Below are 24,077 nucleotides of genomic sequence, written 5' to 3'. Positions count from 1 at the left end.
AACGTCTTTGGTCAACTTCAGACAGCCCATCGATGACACCAGGATATAATTGCTATTTAAAAATGTATTGCTTTTTTGAATTGTGCTTCAGAGGACATGAAAGAGAGGTGCAGATAATTCTCAACTGAATTGTGACATGTTTAGGTACATTCGTCACTTAGTTATTTTTTACAAGGTATTGTGATCCCATGAGACCATTGAAAACTGAGTGTTGTCTGGAGTTTGTGTTAGTGAAATAAGGGGGACCTCAGTTATTGCAGTGATAGGAAAGCACAGAAATGGGTCGGAATGAAAGACGTCCTGCACAGGTCCAGTGTCTCGACGCCTTCCTCAGGACCTTTACTGCCACCTGCTGGAAAGTCGCTGTAGAAACCATGCACCTCTGTGATGACGGAGCTGAAGGCGGCAGCACCTGCAGTTGTGCGCCGCCCAGCGCAGCATCTGCAGGTTTCCCGTTTTACACTCTTCCTGTGACTTTCGACCAGCCAGTTCATGCGCCGAGAGCCTTGGTTTCAACCACACGGTGTTCTCAGGGGCTCAAAATAACCTAGTAAAGCCACAAGAAGTGCTCTAGAAGTGAGATGGTTATTGTCCAAATGGCTATAACTTACATTCAGAAAGTGAAGGACAAGATGGTAAAAAGACATTTTGATTGTAGAGATACTTAATACTGTGGTTTGAAACCATTAATATTGAGAGCAACAGACTTTAAGAGACTGAGAAATGGTGCTTTGTAGCCTTGCGCTGGGTTGATTTTTTTAAGAGAGTATCTGCCATTGGGGTCTCAGTTTTGCCAGTCAGCCCGCCCCCAGGGTTGTCCTGTGTTAGTTCTCTCCCCACCCTCCTCTCTGCAATGTGTAGATGGCGCAGACACGCAGGACTCCTGGTGAGGAGGCCCCTGGAGACCATTGCTGCGCAGGGCTCTCTGTGCCTCCCAGGGTGCGGGGTGTCTCCACACCACAGGCACAGATTGTCCGCAGGCACCTCCCGTGTGGGAGACCCTCCCTACCCGAGGCTCACAGAGGCTGTGCTGCCGCTCAGTGGGTAGCGTACCTCTCCGCACGGCTTCTCGGGAAGAAGAATGAGTTTGCCTGAGCTGCATAGCTCTGCCCTGTTCTCTCCTGTCTCAAAAAGGGGTTCAGCTTCCACGTTTACCAGCCTCACACAACCGGTTCTTGCAAAAGAAGGCCTACTTATTTTCGCATTAATAGAACCTGCTGGCTAATGTCAGACTCAGTTGATTAATACTGACTTTATTTGCTTTTCTGCTCTGTACGTGGATGGTTGGCCATTTATGGCACCATTTAAAATTTTTATCCAGCTGTTGTTTTGTGTCCTCTTCTGCCCTCATGAAGGGTCTTTCTAATTTTGGTTTAAAGGAAAATAACTGTGTGCTTTTAGGATATGTAGCACTCCTGTCTACAAATCTGTTTTCAAAAATAATCATTTTTACCAGTGTCATATGCAATATATGTCCACACTAAAACACACACATGAAGATCTCATTGCATAGAAAGTCATGTGTGCACATGCAATATGTAGTGCCCTTTTGGTAGCATTTACAGTTACGGGTGGAATTTGCCTGCTATGTAGAGGTCTAACAAATCCTCAGTAACTAAGAGATGGTTCTCTCCGGTGTCTCTCCCGCAGTGTTCTGAAAGTCTCCCCGTTCGCACACTAAGCATCGCACCAGGTCAGTGTCGACCTCCGAGGGTTTTGGGTAGACCAAAGCACAAAGAAGTCCACTTAGAGTGGGGTGAGTGAACCGATCTTCACATGGACGTGGACACTTTGGACAATTGGAGATCAAGTTTAAGACTTAATGCTTTGAAATTAACTTGGAAGTCTTCCTTCTGAAAACCTTTTTTTTTTTTTTTTTTTTTTCGGTTGGGAAGTGTCCATGTTCTTTGTACTGTATGTTGGCTCAGGTTTGTGTTCTGCTTCTTGCCGTTGTTCGCCCTCCTCTTCCCGGTGGCGTCCCACACGTGGTTCGCCCTCTGCCCTGCAGGGGGTGCTTTTCCAGAAAGTGTTTTGGAGCAGCCTGTCTTTTTCAGGGGTTATTTCAACCTCATTCATTTAAAAAAAAAAAAATGTTGTGCTCAATTTAGAGATAAATTGAGAAATGAGGTAACATCTAACTCCTCCTCATCTTTGCTGCTTTGTCACGTGTGGGTCCTGTTTTGATTCAAGCTATATTCGCATTTCTCGTACCAGCAGTTTATAGCATGTAAAATTGCAAATACAAACCTGCAGGAATCTATCAGGCTATTTTTTCCCACCATTTATGTCTAAAATATAAAACGTCATGCTAACTTTAGATCATGTATCTTGATTTAATGTGACCTTTGTTTCAATGTCAAAAAAAGGTTTTTTTTGTTTCTTCCCTTCCTTTATAATGTGAAGAAATTTGCCTAATGCTTCTACTGTTTATGAAATTATTTTATTAACATAATTAATGTACTTAAATGTACTTGCTTTGGAAAGTATCGATAACATCACTCAGAAACTTTTTTCTTTTGTATCTCTTATTTTGCGGGGGGGGTTCTTTTGTAAGAAGGCTACTGAGGTGGGACCCCCCCCCACATGACATTTTGCAAACCATGTGGAAAACCAGATGTGATTTTTGTCAACTGGAAGCACAGAAAGGATGTGATGTGAGACTTCCTTCATCCCTAGATGTCCCCGCCTCTGAGAGTGGCTGTGAGGTCTCAGAGTACAGCGTGGAGATGACAGAACCCGAGGACGTGGCGTCGGAGGTGTACCACGGGCCAGGCCTCGAGTGCACCGTGGGCAACCTGCTTCCCGGAACTGTGTATCGGTTCAGAGTGAGGGCTCTGAATGACGGAGGGGTGAGTAGAGGTTTCAACACTGCGGCTTCTACCTCCTGAAACTCCTCAGCAGTTTCTAGCCGACCTTGACCACCGTTAAAGATGTGCATATAAGATCGTCTTTCTGACTTAATATCTTGTGATTTCATGTTCCCAGCATTGGAAATTTCATTACTATGTCCTCGTATCATTCTGTTAAGACAGTTTAAGATTAGTAAGAGCATCACATTTTAGATGCATTTATTAGTTTTAAAAATAGTTTTCTATTGCCTCTGTTAATCAGTTATGAGAAATTAAAAGTAGTATATACAATAATATTCCTTTCCCATATTGTCTAAATTATCCAGCGAAGTCTTAAGTCAGTTTTAAAACCAAACTGCTGTAGCCCTGGCCGGATGGCTCGGTTCATTGGAGTATTGTCGGTGTGGCAAAGATGGGCAGCAACATAAAAGCAGGCAGAAGGGTAACAGTAGAACAGACTGCCACTAACATCCCCGAGAAGTGCTAGTGATTTATTTAGATGAGTTCCATGCAAATAAATACATGACATTAATTGATGAAAATTTTTAAAATAAGAAAGTTTGCCAGCAGTGACGTAAAGTTACAGTGACTTTTTCTAGTCCTTGGTAGTGCTGTCCAAACCATTTCGAAGGGAAGCGTGCTTTGGCCCATTTCGTGTTCACCACAACTGACGGGGAAAACCTGTGGTCTGGAGACAGACCTCAGACTTCTCACGGGAGCTGGAGTTCTTCTTGCTCCCCATGAGGAAAGCATTTCAGACACAGCCCAACCTAAATTACTACAGCAACATGACACTCAACAAGGAAATGTGTTAATGAGAAGACGAGAAGGCGTGTGCACCCAGACTTGGATAAGTAAAAGGAAGAGGGAAGGTGGAGATCACAGTACTGCAGGACTTCATTTTACTTTTGTCTTTGCCCTTTTCCCCATCAGCCTTTCAGGGGATCTCTGCCATAACAAAGACAAATGTGCAACTCGACTGATCCGAGTTTTACTTGCGCTCACCTTTAATTAATTAATGATATAAAAACTATTTTTAGCTATGGTTTATTCCTGTTCTGTCGGAAGTTAACCATGTATTTAACTTTTGGTCATCATGTCCATTTCAGAGAGCTTCTCTCCCACCCCTGACCCACGCACCATATCCAGTGTATTTGCAAGTTGTATTGGAAAAATGTGAGAGGTTTGGGGGTTTTTTTTTAATGTGTGGGTTTTAAAAAATTATCTTTTTTCCCATTTTGAAAAATATAGTCATGTACTTCATTAGCCTGGAAATTATTTTATTTTACTCTTTGCCCCAAATCTTCGAAGTGTCAGACATTCCACTACTAAAATGGGTGACTCCGGTTCTCTGGGAACGCACGAGTCTCAGGTGCTGGCTGGCTCTCAGACTGTGGGTGCCGCTGGAAGTGATATAAAGAGAGGGGGACAGTATTGACCTGCAAACAGTGAGATGGTGGGGACATACTGAACAAATAGTAACAGGAGCATTAGTGTTCAGAATGGAAAATACCAATGACTAGAAGAAATACTTAAGAGTTTTGTACGCAGCAATTTCCAGTAGATGTTTATATATAAAGAATTAGACTGCAGTGCGTACACGATTTAATGTTCTTTGGGAGAGATGCTAAAACACAATGCCTACTGTGTCGAGAATCAACATGGTTTTGTTTCTGATGTCACAGTAAAGGGAAATGTTTGATAAACCAACTTCCTAGTCCTTTTGAATAAAATGAAAGTGCATATATAATAGACATTTACCACTCAGGAATATATGTAGGAAAAACTTATACATGCATTTAATTGAAAGTGAAAACCCCATTAGGTCACTTTTTTAATCAATTGTATTGATGATGGTATTAGCCTAACCCTTACTTGGTTATAAGCTTGTACATGCACACATGAACACATACACAGGTGTGCACAGACACATGCATTCAAGCATGTGGGCGTTGTTCTCTTTCAGTATGGTCCCTATTCTGATGTCTCAGAAATCACCACTGCTGCCGGGCCTCCTGGAAAATGCAGAGCGCCTTGTATTTCCTTTACACCCGATGGATGTGTCCTAGTAAGTTGGGAGGTGAGTCAGGCACGTGTCCCGCACCACTTTCTATTTCTTTGACTTTACCTGCTCCCAAATGCAAGTTAGGAGGAACCTCTTCAAAGCCGAAATTCACTTCTAGGTGATTTTCACATGTTATTCTTTGTTGGCATTTGCTTATAGCATTTCAAGTTGTGGAAATTTTATCACTGGTCAGAGTTGAGAGGAAGTTGAGTATCTCTTTCATGCCTTTCTTTTGTATACATTTGAAATATTCTGGGGTATGTCACTGTTTTAATTTGCTTGAGTGACCGCAAATAACACCAAATTTTCTTCTCAATGAAATTAACTTTATGAATTTCTGCTTTTCAGAGTCCTGAAAGCTCTGGTGCCGACATCTCAGAGTACAGGCTGGAGTGGGGAGAGGACGAAGAGTCCCTGGAGGTCATTTATCATGGGACAGACACTGGCTTTGCGATCAGGGACCTGTTGCCCGCTGCACAGTACTGCTGTAGACTGCAGGTCGGTTGGCGTCACTCAGACGTTCCTCACACACACTGCAGTTCCTTGGATGGCTCTTGGAAACCTACTCCGAGAGTCGTGTTAGAAGCTACCAAGAGGGATAGTATGAGGAAAAAAAGAGTTCTTTTAAATGAAAGTAAATTTCACAATTAATGTCTGCTACTCTAGGAGGTCCCGAAATGTAAGAACAAAACCAGATTCTTCACTGCTTCTCACCACCCTTGCATCTTTCTTGTTTATCAGTTCCCCGAGTAGATGACTAAGTCCAAGACGAAGGGTCACAGCTCCTTAGGAAAATTCCTCTGTTTGAATTTCTTCAAGATGCACATTCAGTGGGAAAGCCACTTAGAACTGGCAAAGACAGTAATTTTATATGCCCACTGTTAAAGAAAGCCCAAAACAACATCTGAGTAAAGTGGACTAGTCTGCATCGGATCGCACAGCCCATGTCCCACTGGTCAGTGACCATTCATTAACCAGGCTGGTTATCCACCAGCTCCCACCCGTGAGTCCGCATAGAACAACGTCAAGAATGGTTGGCTCCTAGCCTAACCCCTAAGAGTAACAATAGTCATGGGTTTACTCTCACTCTATTGACTTGCATGAACGATGTTTTTATTGTCCTGAGAAAACGGTGTTTGGTGCGTTGGGTCAGTAACATTGCTTGGGCCTACACCAAAATCAAAAGCTGATCAGGATGATCGGGGGGAAAGAAAGATGAAGGCCGGTCAGATGGTTTTTTTGACCCTGAAGAATTCTGTCCTCACACACATTTAGATTTAAATATTGTAGATAAAGAAGCCAGATTTAGGTGTCCATGTGATTTAAGTCACAGATCAAATTGCTTACTACAAATCCATCCACATTAGTGTCTCTGGCCTCTTTGGAGAAAACACTCCCTTCACAAGTTCATTTTCAGATCAGTTGAAGCTTTTCTGTTAAATTCTGAGTCCTAGTTTATTGTAAACATTTCAGAATAAACTCTTGTATTACACACCTTCCTTCCTGAGTGGAGCACCGGGGTCATAATTAACCCTTTATGAGTGAGTCAGGGTCACAGCGAGTAATCCAACCTTCATAACAGCGATGCTGAGTCACTGGGAAAAGGCTAAAATTATATGCCACTCTCCTGGTTTTGGAACAAGGCAGGATATTAATAAAGAGCTCTCTGTCACCACAGGAAGGAATTTCATGCCACTCTGCTTTTTGATTTTTGGTCTGTTTCAAATGTCCTACTTCATTTTTTCCTATCAGCGTCTGCGTTGTCAGTTACCATTGACTTCCCCAAACTGCATTTTTAAAGATACATCGGTAAGAACAGAGCCTGTGTAGTGATCGTCCCTCCCTGTCTTCATAGTCAGAGGTAGAAATACGGCTTTGTCATAAAATGAGTCAGACTTTGTGAAGGGTCCCTTTAAGGCCACCATTGCTCTGCTAACAAAGTGTTGCAAGAAGAAGGGTCTGCTCCGTCTGTATCGATTTCTTGCTAACTATGGAGCAAATGTGAATTATTTTCATTTGACATTACTACAAAATCAGGTTAAAACCGAAACACTCTTTTTGAATACTTGGTCCCTTAAAAATTAAATTATTGTCATACTTGTAATGTGTTTCATAAAAATTGAGTGAAACATTGCTTGTTTGCTGAACAATTTTTAAATTTTTATGCTCTTCCTTGGGAATATTTTAATTAACAGGTGCCAAAGTAATTCTGTTTACATGAGGCATATTCCTTATTACAGGCATAGTTTTATTTGGTAAAAGTTTCTTCTGAATTGTTTCTTTCGAAAACTAGTAGTAATAGGTCGTATAAGTTAAGAAAGCATTTTCCAAAGAATGAAGCTAATAAAAGAAAGTGGGATCCTAGAATAGGAAAAGCACATTGCTGGAGAAGTTGCTAAGATTTTAATCACGTCTGTACGTAGTTAGTACAGTCATACCAGTGTAAATTTTCTTGTTTTGATCATTGTTCTGGTTTTGTAAGGTGTTAGCATTAGGGAAAGGAAGGTACGAGAGATACAGAAATTTCTTGTACTATTTTTGCAGCTTTTCCATTAATCTAAAATTAGTTTAAAATAAAATGTTTTTTTAAGTATGAAATATGCCATTTTGTTCCTGGTCTCCCCCACGGGAGGGAAAGACACAAAGCACTGACTGTCGTCCTGACACACCACCGGATGTTACATGTCACTCAGTTTAAGTTTTACAATTGTCCTGTGAACTGGGTGTGTTGTCCCTGCGTTATACTTAGGACACAGGCTCCGAGATACTAATTTGCCTCAGGTCACACAGTTAGGAATAGAGTGAGCAAGATTCGGTCAGAGCTCCGACTCGGAGCATGTCGGAACATGTGTTCTTCTTTCCTGTGGTGACATGGAGCCCTTGCTGCTGTGAGCATTAGCTCCACTCTGTCTTATTTTCCTGGCCCTGTGATAAATTTGTACCACAAAATAAAATCTCTAAACATACAATCTTAAACCAAATTGTAACATTAAGATTTTTAAATATTTTAGTAGGGTCTCAAAAGTGATTTGATAGCAAATGAATACTTTTAGCTTGCGTCTTTGAAATTAACAGTAATACACAAATATTGTAAGTCTTGTTTTGAACCTTTGATTTAAGATCTCAGACTCTTTTAAGTTTTGTAATTGTTTTCATAAGCTCTCCTATGAAGTAAATGGAAATTAAGTTTCAGAGTATGTTCACTTTTGTAATGAGGCTGCCAGATGTTTTTCTCTTTATAAAGAAAAAAACATTTCTTGTAATGTTTATTGAGCACGTATTTCTGTGTTAGGTGCAATTCTAGTTGTTCAGGGTGCAACAGTGCACCAAACATAGTCTCGCTCTATGGAACTTACATCTTAATCAGAGGAATCATTAAATGAAAGATATGTACTGTGTTGCTGATAAATGTCGTGACGACATAAGGCAAAGCTGGAACATAGGAAATGAGCAAAATCATAGGGGACTGAGGGAGGGCAGTAACCACAAGTTTAAGTTTGTTTAGAGGGCATTCACTGAAAAGGCAACACTTGAAAGAAAGCCTGAAAGACATAATCGAGCAAGCTATGCGGAAGTCTGGGGAAAGGCTTTCTGGGCAGAAAGGGTAGCAAGTGCAAAGGCCCTGAGGTGAGAGCAAAGGTGGTGTACCTGTGGAATAGCAAGGAAGCCAGTGGGGCTGGAGCCAAGTAATTGAGGGGGAGAGCAGTAGGTGATGGAGTGAGAATGCTGATGGTATTGGGGGGGTGGTAATGATGAGCAGATCAGCCAGTGTCTCGTAGGCTGTTGTGAGGACTTCATAATTTATTCCGAATATGTTCAGAAGCTATTGAAGGGATTTAAGTAGTATTTAAGTAGTAAACCTGTTGTAAATGTAGACTGTGGGGCGAGGACTGACACAGATAACAGTCAGGAAGCCATTACGGTGACCGGATGGGAAAGAGTGTAACTGGACCAGGGTGGTACAGCATATGCGGGTGGCCTGGGTATGAGAGGAAGAAGGATGGCCGGTGATGCCTCAGGGATATGACTTGAACAAGCTGAAGGCTATGGATAACCACATGTGGAGGGGTGGAGAGGAGGAGCTCTGTGGACACTGGAGTTTGAGGCTTAGTTCACATTCAAGTGGAGCTACCCAAGTGGCAGTTGGATACATTAGGCTAACATTTAAGGCAGAGGCACAAGCTACACAAGTAAATTTGGAAGTGGGATATAAATGGTACTTGTCCCCTGAGACAACATGAGATCTCTGAGTTTGGGCAGAAAAGCAGAGGAGTCCAGGGCCTGAGCCCTGAGCCCTTCACTGTTGAGAAATCTGGGTGATGAGTAGCAACCTGCATAGGTGATTAAGAAGCAACAGCAGGTAAGTAAATATAAGAGTCTGGGTCCCAGAGACCAAATGAATAAGTAAGTATTTGAGTGGTGAGGAAGTGAAGTGGTCAGTTACTGCTCTCAGGTGAAATCAGAGAAGGCTGAGAATGGACTTCAGAGATGAGTTTATCAATCACATGGAAAACAGTGAAGACCTTGAGCAAAATTCCTGTTGCTCTCCCAGGGCAGCACTGCAGGGGAAAGTCGGATTTACTGAATTCCAGGCCCAGCTTTGCCTATATATCTGTGAAAGGCAGATAAGGATAGTGCCACAGATGGTTATTGTGAAGATCATGTGAGACAGTATATAACCTGAAATGGGCCATACAAATATAAAGGATTATTTTTAAATTAATTTTCATAAAAGATGCGGGTGGTGTTGTTATCTTTTGCTTAACCGAAAAGATGTAATTGGCATTTTTTGGAAAGTGTTTATTAGGTTAAACTGAGCATTTTCTAGGATTTATTTCTAACTAATTTCTAGAAGTAAATCATGTATCATTTATTTTGCCACACCCAACATGGAGGTGTTAGAATGTACAATGGGGTGATGCAGACTTTTCTTGCTGTTGTCTCCTAGGCCGTCAATCAAGCTGGAGCAGGACCGTACAGTGAGCTTGTCCTTTGCCAGACGCCAGCATCTGCCCCCGACCCTGTCTCTACTCTCTGTGTCCTGGAGGAGGAGACCCTCAGTGCCCACCCTGATTCACCTTCTGTGTGCCTTGTACTGAACTGGGAAGAGCCGTGCAATAATGGATCTGAAATCCTTGCTTACAATATTGATCTTGGAGACACTTGCATCCCCGTGGGCAACACCACCACCCACGTTCTGAAAGACCTTCTTCCAGAAACAACGTACCGGTGAGTGCAGGGGAGGAGAAATACAGCTACATGGACAGACACATCAGTACTGTACCTACAGACCCTCCAAGTCCTTAAGGGCAGATGAGTAAATTCTAAGTACAGTTCTAAGTATTCTGTAGATTACATTCCTAATACATTTAAGATTACTAAACACAAATATAGCTTTAACACTTGTATTGCTTTATAGTTTATGAGTCCATTACAAATTTACACAGCTTCACCCTTCACTTTGAATCCGTTGCTTCCTCTTGGTCTCTTGGTAACCACTTTTCTTTGCATTTTTACTGTTTTGTTTGTACTTTTGCTGTGACACGGATCCTTCTGTGGACATGCTCTGTCCTGGACATGTACTTGCCCACCTCTGAAGCAGGGCTCCACTCTTCCTGATTTCCTAAAAGCAGACACAGTGGTACAAAGAATTTGTGATGTAGCTTTTACTCAGGGTTTCGCAAGCTTCCAGAGAAAGAATAAATAACATGCCTGGAGTAAAGCTCACTTAACAGCCACATACCTCCTTCTCCCCAGCGTTCTCGTCTGGGAGCCAGCCTCCTCTCCTTCCTCTTCTCACCGCGTTGCCATAGCTCACTCGAAACGACAAGTTCACGGTCAGCTTCTGAGGAGGGCAGGACTCCTCTGGGTTAAACACGTGGGCCCTGTGGGGCATCTCCCTTCGTCAGGTTGAATGGTTTTTCGGGCAGGTGAAGACGAGCGTAGATTCAGCTCATTGGCTATGCCTTTAGGCCAGTTACAGAACCTTGATGTGCCTCAGTTTCTTCCATAAATGAGAACCAAGACTTACCTCATAAGCATATTGTGAGGAGTAAAGAAATTCACATCAAACGTTTATGTACAGCACAGCAGTACAGAGCAAGCGCACAGTACACGCGCATCCTACTTTTCATCATCGTCAAGGTCACCATCAAACACCAGTCTTTCTCGGGATGGGGTCGGGGGTGAAGAAGAGGATTCATCACCTCACCCATTTTCTCCCGCAGTTTTCCCAGTTCAGTTGTCTCTGCGCTGCCTTTGTATTTCCAGAAGCTGAAGGAAGAACCACTAATCAGTTGTAAAACAGGAAAGCTCCGTTCTGCCGTATCTTATTATCTCTTTTTCTTTCTTACCGAATCTTTTGCGAAAAATTCCAATAAGTATATTCATTTTGCTTTTCAAAACAATGACAGACTCTTTGGAGTAGTGCACTTGACACGGCGGGTCTGTGAAACGTTGGCGAGCGATACTCTTGCCCTGGGAGCTCTCAGGGTTGGGGGAGGCTGAAACAGCAACCCGAGATAGTGGTTACTGTGGCGTCCGCCCCAGGCCGAAAATAACGCTGTGTACACAGGCCTGCTGACATTTCAGAGAGGAAGGCCCCGGCGCAGAATGGTCAGGTGGTTCCCAGCAGGATTGGAATTAGAAACAGAGTAACAGGGCAGGCCAAGGGCAGTCCTTCGGTCATGACCTTTCCAGTCGGCCTTGGAGCAGCAGTCTCCACTCTGGTGTTTCAATGCCCTGTCAGCGCCCATTGTGCCCAGAGCCTGCTACTCGTTTCACTCAGGTGCTGAGGAAATGATTAAACCCAGACCTTGAAGGACATCAGGGAATTTCCCCCATGACGATGCTCTGAGGAAACCTGTCTGTGAGGTTTGTCTCTGGGGGAAATGACCAAGTCAGCGTCTCTGGGGGAAATGACCCCGAGCTGTTTGTAAGAGACCAGATGTCCAGAATATTGCTTGACCTTAATCCCTCATGAGGCCAGAAAACTGAAGAAGCACACTGGTTTAGGGACTCGCCAAAAAGCTTCGTGACCACTCTGGTTCACTCCCTGTCTACCTTAGAGTGGGCTCAAGTCCTCGGGCTGGTGCTCTGACATTCGGATCGGGCACCATGAAAGGGCTTTTAGGGCCGGGTGCTAGCCCAGGAGCTCCACCTCTTCCTGATCTTGTGCCTACCCTAAAGGTGGCTTCAGTGGTTATAAACAATAAGATTTATAGTAGGATGGTACTGGAGAAATGCTGACTTGTACTAGTCAACGCACAGTCCGATCGATGACTTTTAGAAAGACACCTGCAGCTCAGATGGAGTCACTGATGTAGGGAGTCTTTGCTTCATGATACAATGCCAGATACAGGGGAAGTTATGAAAAATATCTTCCACTCATTAAAAAAGTTTCTCAGAAGAAGTTCTGTTATGGAGAAGATGAAATGGTTTAGTAACGTAGAGACTCTGACAGAATGAACATAGATATACCTCAGGACTCTATTTAGTATTAATACAGAAGGCTAATATATTAAGCTGAATGTGGAAAGTCACACTGGGAGACTGTCAGCTCTCAACCCGACGGACAGCTCAGATGATACCAGTTTAGACATTGCCCGAAGCTGAATAGTTTTAGAAAAGCCAAACCTTTGGCTCTAGTCATACGTTGTGTTCTTCTCTCCACCCCACCCCCTCAGTCCCCCAAGGAAAAGATTTAACCTAAGTCTTTGCTGGTCAGTCAATCGGATATTTCATATTTAAGGCACTAAGCTTATTACCCACATTTAAGATCATCTCAATACAACTTCACACTAGTCTCTATAGTACGTAATTGGGTACTCCATAGTGGGGCTCTGGGCAGCCTCGGTCCTGTTCTTTTGTTTCAGAAACACAATTGCAACGCTTATAGTGAAATATAAAGTGAGTACCTTAAGGAACCAAGGATGTAATTTTGGTCCAATCAACTTTTACCTCACCCTTTTCTGACCCATAAATTTGTTAAAATATAAATGAACAGATCATGATGTTCTGGATAAAAATGTGCAATAAAACATCTTAAGCAGGATACAGGGCTTCGGTAAAGGACTTGTTTCTTTGGTTTTTTTTTTTTTTAACTTTCAGTAGTTACAAATTGTTCTCACACTGAGTTTTGTTTTGTTTTGTTTTGTTTTTTCCTGTATTGTGGGGACAGAAAAGTTCACCTCTCTAGCAAACCTGTTGCACAAAAGGTGTTCTAATAGATCCATCGCTTCTCCATTGGTGCTTGCAAAAATACACATTGGCTCGCCCTGGCCCGTGTGGCTCAGATGGTTGGAGTGCCACCCTATGCACCAAGGGGTTCCCGGTTGATTCCTGGTCAGGACACATACCTGGGCTGTGGGTTCTTGGTCCCCATTCAGGCTGAGCACAGGAGGCCCATGTTCGTCTTTCTCGTCAGTGTTTCTCTCTCACCTTCCCTCCCCTCCCCTCCCTCTCTTCCCTCCCCCTTCCTCTTGCTCTAAAGTCCAGTGGACATTTCCTTGGGTGAGGATTTAAAAAAAATCAGTGGCTTCCTGACACCCTGTTTGAAATTACAATGCTCTTTCTAAAGGCATGACTTTTAAGCTTAGAGCTGAGTTTGACATTGAGCTTGGGTTTTGGTGTGAGGAGGGGAAAGACGTTATTAGTAACAGCGGCGTGCTCTCCTTCCACTGCATCCTGCCACAGAGTCACAGTCTTTGCAAGCTGACGGAGACACAGTCCCCTTCCCAGTACCGGGGCTTCGTCATCTTCACTTTCAGGCAGTGGTTCCTGCAGGCAGTTCTTTCTGGTTGTGAACAAGCCTATCATGCTGAAGCCTCTCTCTGTCTAAACTCTACACGGCTGATCCTGGGCCTTCCTCTAGAGCAGCAGTTCTCAAACTGTGGACCCTGAGGCAGCAACACCAGCCTCACCGGGAAAATTAATGATACGCAAATTATCAGGCCCTACTCTAGACCTGCTGAATCAGAAACTGAGGTGCAGCCAGACACTGTGCGCTAAGTAGCTTCCTGTTTTTTTTTTTTTTTTTCCCCCCCAAACATAATTCTTTTCGGTTTGCTTGGTTTTCTCTTTTTTTTGTGTTTTGGGGTGGTTGTGTGTTGCATCCACAACCCTTTGGCTTACAGAACAGTGCTCCAACCAACCCAGCCATACCGGCCAGGGGCCTTGAAGGCCCCTTCATGAGCCATGCCCAGGCCACCAGACATGGTGCTGGCTGGCTGGCTGAGAGAAGAGCAAGGCTGTCACCTTACTTGTTTTCCAAGTGGAACAGTTAGTAAGGTTGCCTAACATTACTTTTTTTGGCAGCCTCATTATACGTCTGACTCATACTGAGCTGGCAAACAACTAACGGTAGATTTGTTTGTTATGCTCATTTATGCCCTTTTTGCTCAGTAAAATGGGGATGAAAATAACATTTATTGAGTCCTTACTCTATGTCAACCACTGCATTAGCCTGTCAAGAAGTGAATCATAAATCATTTCATCCTAACATGAGGTGGGCTTTATTAGGAGACACACGCTGCCGAGTTCAGAAGCAGCACAGCGGAGTCAGACAGCCTTCACCTCAGTCCTGCATCCCTCACTTACTGTCTCTGTGACCTTCGAAACCTTCTGTGTCTCAGTTTTCTGGTCTGCAAACAGGGATAATAACTTTAACTATCCAGTAGAGCTGTTGTGTATTGTAGGTAAGGTTTTAGGCACTTCACGCATCGTAAGTAAGCACTCAATAAATCCTGTTGCCAATGTTTGGGAGGAAGGAAGTGAGCTGGAAAGTGGGTTGTGACCAGATTAGAGGTAGGAGTGTCTGTGGAAACCTAGCATTTTCCTTGAAGCAGTGTGGGAGATATTTAAGGTCATTCTTCTCCTGTCAAGGCAGCACAGGAAAAAAAGCAAGCCTAAGGGTGGAAACCGAAGGGCGGCTGAGAGCCCTGGGAGCTGCCAGGAGGAGCAGCCAGGCTGCAGCAGGGGCTGAACCTGAGCCAGCTCAGGCTGCCTTCCAGGAAGCTGCCTCTGAGTAACTGCTCTCCAACACAGGTCTCCCCAAAGAGGTTTCCTGTGTTAACACTACTACTTTAAATTCCTTCAGCAGTTAGCTGCTAGTTACTCTCTTCTCGTATATTTTTTCTATTCTTTAGTCAGATGATCAGAGAGATATTAGATTGGGGGTGGGCGTGTATTGTAAAAAGCCTACGTTCTGCTTGTCAGTCCTCTCCTTTCCCCAGCCCTTCATGGGAGGGGGACGCTGTCCCTGCCCACCCACCTCTGTGCTCCAGGTGCCCTGAGTACTAGGATGGCTGACCGTGAACAACAAGTCACCTTCCCCAGTTGAGAAGGGTTAGTTTTAAAAGTCATTCTTCTTTTAGTACAGATGGTGTCCAAAATTTGGTTGTGTGTGTCAGGTGCATTATAGCAGGTTGTGATCTGAAGTGGGAGTATATCTAGCATGTAGAACTAGACAGTAGAATTTTAAAAGTAGATTTTTAATAAAAACTTACAAAGAATGTTCTTCTTAATTTGATTTATTTAATCAGTACTATCAGTGTATCAATGGGCATTGCAGGCTCCTGGACACTTGAAGAGATTGTTCACATCAGTCTAGCCAACGTAGACTTTCTCAGAGTTACATCACTTTCCTAAATTGGAAAGCAAACTTCCATTTCCCTTATACTTAGGTTGTAGACCTTAAGATTTCAGAAACCAATATGCAATGCATGTAAAAAAAACAAACAGAAAAAATTGTCCTGCATATTCTATTTGAATTTCCAGATTAACATACCACATATCACATATCATTCAGCCAAGAGACTTCTCAAGTTTGGGTTTGGGATAAACTTTAATTAATTTAATAAAACCTGAAAGTCAGTTTTTTACGAGATGAATTCTTGGACTTGTTTCTTAGGTGAGTGCGAGTGTTTTGCTCATTAGTCCCAGGTGAGCTCTCGCTGGAATTAGGAGATTACTTTCACGTAGTGCATTTTTTACTCCAAAACAAAATGAACACTAAGTACCTTAGTCTTTGTTCCGCTTTCCCAGCCTTCTGGGCTCTGACTTCTGAATGTTTATCAGAACACAAGGAGACCTGGCCTCTTTTCATTGTGCCGGCTCCACAGTTCTTCTTCAATATGGAATATGACTTGATCATTAGAACTCATTAACATTAGTTTAGTGCATCGGCTACACGGAAAACTGTTTTCCATGCATTTTTACTAAAGCAAAATGTGTTTTTGTAAAAGTGGGGGATAAATTGAAGTATTTTAAAATCTAGATAGTTGATTTCAAGGCCCAAAGTTATTTCAATAATGTGAAAGCACATTTGTTGGCTGTTTTAAATATGTGTTTCATTAGCAAAAGGCAGCTGTTGAGCTGAAAGTGTGGTTTGAATTAAAAAGATATTTTGATTGGATTAGAAGCCGTGTGTGGTCCAGGTTGCATTTAGGAGAGTACAGTGCGCCAGAATACCCCAAGACTTGGAGCCTGAAACCCGTTTGTTACCCAGTTCTGACCCGGGTTCATCAGTGCTGATGACTGAACCTAGCTGGCGGCAGTTCATTCCCTTTAAAATAGACAAAGTACTTCCTGCCTCACTGGTGTGGGGTAGAAGTCAGAGATCATGTCGTACATATCGAACCTGGACTTCAGTACCTAGTAGGCACCGTGTCACTGAGGTTGCATTATTTCACCTCTGGGAGTTTAGCCTCATCTCTAACGGCCAGGGAAGTTACTCGTTCCTACTCCAAGAGCAGAGCCTTGTGCAGAGCGAGTGTTCGGTGTTGTTCGCGGCAGTGCTCCTCGGTGGTCATGGTCAGCACCTGCATCTGTTCCCGAGCTCTTTGTCTCACCCTCACCTCCTGAGGGTGGTTCACGAAGAAGCCAGTCCTTCTAGCTATTGCCAGACCCTTGACCATAATTAGGGGAAGCAGCGAAGTACTCAAGTCATAAAGCGAGGTCATGGCAATAATGCAGCTCAGATGAAGGCGCACGTTGGTGTGCCCGGCACAGAGCCGCTCCTCCTGGGTGCGCAGCACGTCTTCTTCCTGACGGAGGAAGCCCGCAGACTAGCTACTAGTGACGACTCTGTGCATTAGCCCTTTAGAGGTCGCCAGAGTGCTTCTGAATTCTTTTTCTGGTTGTATGGTGGAGTATGAAATATTTAAATGTTTAAATATATTTTTAAAATATGTGTACTTTAAACTACTGAAAAGATACATTTAAATATTAAAAAAGATATAAGGTGCTTTCCATATCCCTTATCTTAAGTAATCCTGTCCATAAATGCAGTGAAGGTGTTGCTGTCCCCGTTTTCTACTTAAGAAAACTGTGATTGGAGGGTGTTAGATGAGTTGCCCAAGGCGACCGCAGCGGGAGTCCCACTGCTGAAGGGAGTTGCAGTGCTGCTGCAGTGTTCCTGTCACTGCGCTGGCGCTGCGCATGTGAAGCAGAGACTGTGTGCCAGGGCGTCTTCTCAGTCAAAGATCAGAGAACCATAGAGCTCCAACGTAAGGAACCCAGTACCTATCAAAACACCATGGAGGCTTTGGGGAAATAAGTGAAATTCAAAAAAAAATCAAATATTAAATCCATTTTTGATACTATATTTTATAAAATATTTTTAATTCCTATAAATGATTTAGATTTCTTAGTATATTTTTTCTTGAGCAGAACAACAATCTTAAGCAATGATTATCTCATTTAGGGCGTTTGTGCTGCACAGAGCCAAACCCAGAACACAGAGTGAGCTCTGCAGGTCTGTGGGTGAGCAGATGAGAGAACGCGTCCTGACCTCTGGGCTCTGGGAATACCTGCCCAGAGGAAAGGGAAGGAACGGCAGTTTAAATGCTAGAAAGGCAGTAATGCAAACTTCGAAGTGAGGAGATTTGTTATACTTTCGAAGGAAGACTGAGACGATGTTTGGCTTAATTCCCTTTTCCTGAGAAGGTGGGGAAGGGCAGTAATTCTTACCACCATGACTACCACCTTTTAAACAAGATTTTTTTTCTACAGTTGGAGAAAAATTTTTTATTGTCCAATCATAGAAAATTACTCTTATATTAATGCCATGAAGCTATTGTGTTGTTTTCTTACTGTTGAGTTTTAGAGGTCTTTGTACATTCTGGATACAGTTTATTTGTCAGATACATAACCTGCACATATTTTCTCCCAGTCTGTATCTTGTCCTGAGAGTGCAGAAGTTTTTAATTTTTATGAAGCTCACTTTTTCAGTTTCGTTCTTTTGTGAATCATGTTTTCCACATGCTATCTAAAAACTCTTTGCCTAATTTTAGGTTACAAGTATTTTTTCCTGTTATTAAAAATTTTATAATTTACACTTAAATCTGTGATCCATTCTGAGTTAAGTTTAGACTAAAATGACCTTCAGATTGAGATTTATTTTCTTCACTTTGGACACCTAATTGTTTCTATTCTTTCTCCAAAAAGTTTTATGATTTACACTTAAATCTGTGATCCAGTCTGAGTTAAGTTTAGAATAAAATGAGCTTTAGATTGAGGTTTATTTTTTTCACTCTTGATATCTAATTGCTTCTATTCTTTCTCCATTGAATTACTTTTGCACATTTGTCAAAAAAATCAATTGGCCATATTTGTGTGGGTCTATTTCTGGAGTCTGTATCCTGTTATATTGATCTGTGAGTCCGTCTCTTTACTAGTCCCACACCGTCATGATGATGTAGCTTTATAATAAGTCCTCTGGGAGGAGTTTTATAATTCATGAACACAGTATGTCTCTCTCCATTTAGGTGGTCTTTAATATTTTCAGCAGTGTCTTGTGGTTTCTGGGTTTGTTTTTTTTCCCCTAACTCTATGCCTTTCCCCCTACTCTCTAGAATTCCCAGTAGATGGTGTTGAATGGGAATGGCGAGAGTAGGCATCCTCGCCTTGTCTTAAAGAGAAATCATTGAGTACTTTATCATTAAGTATAATGGTAAATATATAATGTTAGCTGTGGTGTTTCTGTAGATGCCCTTGTCAGGATGGAAAGTTTCCTTCTATTTCTATTATGCTGAGAACTTTTAGTACGAATAGATGTTAGATTCCATTGGATGCTTTTTCTGTATTAATTGGTATGATTAGGTGATTTTTTCTTCTTCTTTAGACTGTTGATATGAATTGGCTAAGGGCTAGGAAGGGAAAGGATGTAGAAAAGTAGGGGGAAGGGCATGGGGGTTTTCCCTGTTCATTGTGAGTGTCCAAAGACTGCCTTCTCTCTCTGTTTGACTGAAGGCTTCTGGTGGAAGTTCAGGAGCAGGTGTCTGCTCCTGGGTGTCAGGTTGCAGTGAGACCAGCCTGGGCAGGGTGAGGGGGAGCAGTGGTAAACTCACTGGTGGTTCAGTGATAGTTCAGATTTTCCCCCAAGTTCTCCAGCTCCGGTTTAATTATTGGAGTTCTTAAATAGCTGCTCACTTGTTCTGTCCTAGTTTAATAACTTCATTCAGTGGGAGAGACAGGATGGAGTGTACTCACACCCTCTCACCTGGAATGAATCTAGTTTGTTTGTTCTTAATAATCTACAGGCATATTATTATATTGACTTGTAGAATTATATAATCTTTAAATTTGAAGAATTAAGGCTAATTAAGGTTACACTTACACTCAGGATGAATTTAGCTATAGGGATACTTAAATACTTTCTATTTAAGTATAAGCAATAAGTGTTGTAAATGAGAAGTGCATAAACCTAAATTATAGGACTGTTTTAAACTAATCTGTTCCCCAAGAATGTATGTCTTTGACTATATTTTTTATCACATGTCTTAAATACTGTTTTCAATTCAGCTCAACTTTAAATGTGACACCACTCTGCCCCATTCATCTCAGTTAGATGCCTGTGAACCTAGCAAGGGGCCTGGGTGGATGGAGGTTTCTGCTCAAGGCCTAGGAGCAGGGCATGAAGGGATGGAGGAGACGCAGGACTGGGAGTGGTCTTGAAGTGCATGAAGCTGTGGAAGTGTCCAAGGCTGCGCAGAGAGCTGCCCATATTGTACAGACGAGAGAGGGAGAACAGAGGGTGGGGTGGGGCTGTGTATGAGCCCTTTGGTCTGAGAGTAGAGGAGAAAGGCCACTGAACGCCGGGAGGAAACAAGCTTCAAAAACATTCAGATGCTGCGGGAAGAGGTGTTGAGGATGAGGATGGAGCAATGTCATAGGTTTGATGCATGATGACCTTGGAGAACTGTTTCAGTCAATCAGGAAGGAAATAGAGAAACAAGGAAAATAGGAATAATATTAGGGTACTAATTTACATATATAATTTAACTCTCTTTGGTTTTAAATTCCTAGACCCTGAGGGCACTGTTAGTACTTTTAGTACCCATCACACGGTGCAGAGTAAGCACCCAGTTAGGATTTTTGTGCATCTGCGGGACACCCTGTCACCAGCAGTGTGCACGCGCTGCGCTCTGGGTAAGAACGGGCAGAGGTCGTTGGGTGAAGCTGGAGAAAGGGAACAAAGATGCCTCGTGGACAGGCGTCACCCTTGTTTGTGAACTCTGGGGGAGACTCATCTGTTCTGTTTGTTTGGTCTTTGTAGCCCACTTACTTCCAAAACTGACTTTGAAGCAGCTAAATTTCTTTAGGATGTCTTCCCTCAGACAACAGCCTTTTTTTTTTTTAATTAAAAAAGCATAGGAATATCGTGCTAATGTGCCTTTTTGTTTATTGTTATACTCACAGCACAGTTGATTACATAGAAAGGTGTCTTGAATTACTTTGGTATTTTTGCTTTGTTTTTTTCTATTCCATGATACTGCTTTAGGGGCAAGTAATAAATACTTCACACAATGTTTATTCCACATGAGGAATTGCTGCTGCTTACATTGCAATGTTTTTATTTTTTCATTCTCCAGGATCAGAATCCAGGCCATAAATGAAATTGGAGCTGGACCCTTTAGTCAGTTCATTAAAGCAAAAACTCGGCCATTACCACCCTTGCCTCCTAGGCTCGAATGTGCTGCGGCCGGGCCTCAGAGCCTGAAGCTGAAGTGGGGAGACAGTAGCGCCAAGACCCACGCTGCCGACGACATGGTGTACACGCTACAGCTGGAGGACAGAAACAAGAGGTACGCGGTGGTGAGGGGGGCACAAGGAAGTCCCGTGACCTTGGCTTTGGACTGAAATCGCCTTGTTCGTTTGTCCTCTGAAACACCCTTCCTCTTTGGTGAAAGATTTCCTATGTCATCAGGTCCCACATTTCTATACTCAAAGTTCCACCCTCTAGGCTTCATTTGGAACTTCCTCACTAACATTCGAAAGGTCCTGATTTGCCCATATCAGATGACATATGTGTTTGTTTTTTCTTTCATGAAGACAGATAATGGAGAGAAATGATCTAAAAGGAAAATTGTCAAATTCAAGCCTACTCAGTGTAATAGCATTAGATTAGTCACGAGTGCAGAGGGAAATAACACTCAGAAAGAGATGTTACCTCTTTAAATATTCAGTAACCATCAGGACAAACATGTTTACCAATCTGAAATAGCTGTGGTGATTTACAGATGGGGATTATACTCTGCGACTGTAGGCGATGCAATATTAAATTAACCAGGGCAAATAGGAGATTCTTCATCAGACTCCATAGAAACACCCTGGGCCCCAGAAATCAAATCCAACCTTTCACATAGTATTTATTTAACCTAACTTCATTTCCTCTGAAAATGGCCAATCGTAAGGTGGGCAGCTGACCTGTGTTTAAGAATAATGCAGATGCAGAACAGAAGTTAAGGATGACAGAAAAATGTTCTGTTACCAAAAGTCCGAATCAAAATACCAGGTGAAGAGGTGGGACGGGCCGCCGCTTTTCCTCCGGCGCACCCACTGAAGCACCAGACCGGTGCTAATGCAGAGTATTTCTGTCATTTCCCTTTTGTGCATCATCGTGTCCTGCCCCTTTTACATGCGGAGCTGGTCTTAGGTAGCATGGAAACCCTCGTCCAGCCTCCGCCCTCCGGTCCATACTCAAGTACTTTGATTTGCTTCAATGTCATGGAATGAATCCTGCTGTGCAGAAGGCACTGATTGAGGTGGCCTTCTGTGGATCAAGAGAAAAAAAGGCTCTGCCTCCAGGAGCATAATAATATCAACACACGAGTGGGCAGAGAACATTTGTGCCATTGGAAAAAGAGCTCTGGGAGTGTGGAGGATGCAGACATAGGAGCAAAGCACTCTGGGAATTTGGAGAAAACAGAGGTCATCTGGTCGTAGGATCAGGAATGGCTTTTTGGAGCAGGTGACATTTGAACTTGACTCTGAAGGATCTTTCAAGCCCAGTAGTTTGGCTACAGAAAAACTAAAAGTGATTGTTCTATTGGAAACTAGTCCTGTTGCAGCAAGTGCTGGGAAAGTGAGGCTTCTTCTGGCAGGTTCACTACAGATTGATGCATACTCACTCAAAGACAAGGTCGTTCATTGTGGGGGCAACTTTTCCCCCTTGTGGGGGCGGGTAAGTCCCCCTGCCCTCCATAGGTGAAAGTAAACAAGACATGATCTGCTTGGGGAGGAGAGGTGGCCAGTTTCTCCAAGGAAGAAAAGGCCTCGAGCCCCCTCCTCCATGGGCTTTGATTAGGTTGTAATACACAGGAATACAGGGTGGCAAGGATCAAACAGTAGATAACATTTCAAAGAAATCGTAGGGCTTAGTCTGAGTCAGAGTCTGTCAAGAAGAGGTTTTGCAGAAACTTTAGGGTTTCCTGCTCAGACCCTTAACATGTGAATGAAAGCATTCTTAGCAAAGCAGGTTTCACAGGATTTTGAGGAATTCTTTCTTATGCCAGACTTCTCCCCGGGATCCATTCTAGCAAGGCAAGGAGCTGCACCCTCCCCATCAGGCTTTCAGGCTTAAGTGGATCAGAGCCAGGAAGCACTTCTCCCAGAGGACATGGGGACTCAGGCTATGTCACATAGCAGGGGGGCAAGGGTCTATTGCTCACTCTTTGTTGCAGCCCCCCGAGTCCTTACATGAAGGCCTCCCAATTGCCCCTCACTGTGAGGAGACTTACCTGTCACGGACTTCCGACCATGCTTTGGGGGCAAAGGGAGGAAACTGAGGCAGCATTTGCTGCCAGAGACAAGCTTTGTTTCCTGTGGCTCACATCCCGGAGGTCGCTCACTCATCCTTAGCCATGGGGGGGTAGTTATAATCCCTGAAACCAGGCAGAGCGGTTCCCAACAGTTCATCTTACCGTACTGTGTGCCTGACGGTGCATTTTCACAGGCTTATTATGGTACTAGCAGGGGACTCCTCAGACTGAAGAAAGCTGGTTGGAGTAGGAGTTCTGGACCAACTGAAGGCACGATAACATGTAATGCTAGCAATTTGAGAAAATTTATAAATGAGCCCTTATGGTTTTTCCTGGGCTTTTGGCTTTCATTGGTGGTAGAGAGAACCTCCATAGAGAATGCTGTCTAGTTGTCCTGCGGTGCGGACGGCTCCGCACCACGTCAGCCATCTCTGTCTTGCTGCAGTCCTGTCCTGTGTGGGCGGCCACCTGAGGTCCTCGTACAGAGAACTATATAGATGTGCAGAACGAAAGCTTCATGAGCACTGGTCCAAATGAGTATGTTGTTGTGAGCCATTTAACTATGCCAGACAGAAAATAGTACACAATCTAGTAATCAATACAATGCTCTTTCCTCAAAAAAAGAAGGGAAAAAGCACTCAAGACTGGCCTTTTAATCAAATAAATGACTTGCCTAAATTTAAATGGCAATTTAAGAAAACTTACTATTAGAAACGGTATTTTTCTTAATTTTATGAGCGAGAGTCCAAATTTATCTTTTTAAAATTAGATTCGTCAGTGCTCTCAGAAAGTCATTAAAGTGATGGGAATGTAGAGCATAATAAATTCTCGTTCTATTTGTGGAATAATATTCCTGCGATGTAGTAGGATGAAACATGACCTAATTTAAGTTTGAAGATGACCTTCCTTAGAGCCTTGAAGTTGAACTTGTGTAGTGAATGGCCCCTTGAATCCAAGCCTTTAACTTCGGATCTTGTTCTTGAGCGTCAGGGAGGAATCATTTGAGTTGGATACGTCAGCCTAGTCTTCATCAGTTCTAGTCCTCTGGGGGTTCTTTAGGATTTGGACCTGGCCTGTTTGGTTGAAAGGAATAATGTCTTCTTCCTCAGCAGCAGCTGTATT

At 43.1% G+C, this 24,077-nt stretch overlaps 1 protein-coding gene across 8 annotated transcripts in view; it reads left to right on the top strand.

Moving 5' to 3' along the window:
• Positions 1–24,077, top strand: part of FNDC3B (fibronectin type III domain containing 3B) — a 314,158-nt gene that overhangs the window by 264,813 nt on the left and 25,268 nt on the right. For 6 of the 8 annotated variants that reach the window (XM_037137468.2, XM_037137471.2, XM_037137467.2 and 3 more), the window contains 6 exons: positions 1,651–1,756; positions 2,677–2,849; positions 4,816–4,929; positions 5,263–5,412; positions 9,863–10,143; positions 20,787–20,999. In XM_037137468.2, the coding sequence (XP_036993363.2) occupies positions 1,651–1,756; positions 2,677–2,849; positions 4,816–4,929; positions 5,263–5,412; positions 9,863–10,143; positions 20,787–20,999 (1,037 nt within the window). The remainder of the gene's footprint in view (positions 1–1,650; positions 1,757–2,676; positions 2,850–4,815; positions 4,930–5,262; positions 5,413–9,862; positions 10,144–20,786; positions 21,000–24,077) is intronic. The other 2 variants (XM_053658016.1, XM_053658015.1) reach the window with 1 other exon arrangement.

This window comes from Artibeus jamaicensis, unplaced genomic scaffold (assembly GCF_021234435.1).
Source record: "Artibeus jamaicensis isolate MK-2021 breed Jamaican fruit bat unplaced genomic scaffold, CSHL_Jam_final scaffold_474, whole genome shotgun sequence".
NCBI classification, from domain to species: domain Eukaryota; kingdom Metazoa; phylum Chordata; class Mammalia; order Chiroptera; family Phyllostomidae; genus Artibeus; species Artibeus jamaicensis.
Note: the sequence above shows the minus strand (reverse complement) of the source record. Positions and strands in the feature narration are given on the sequence as shown.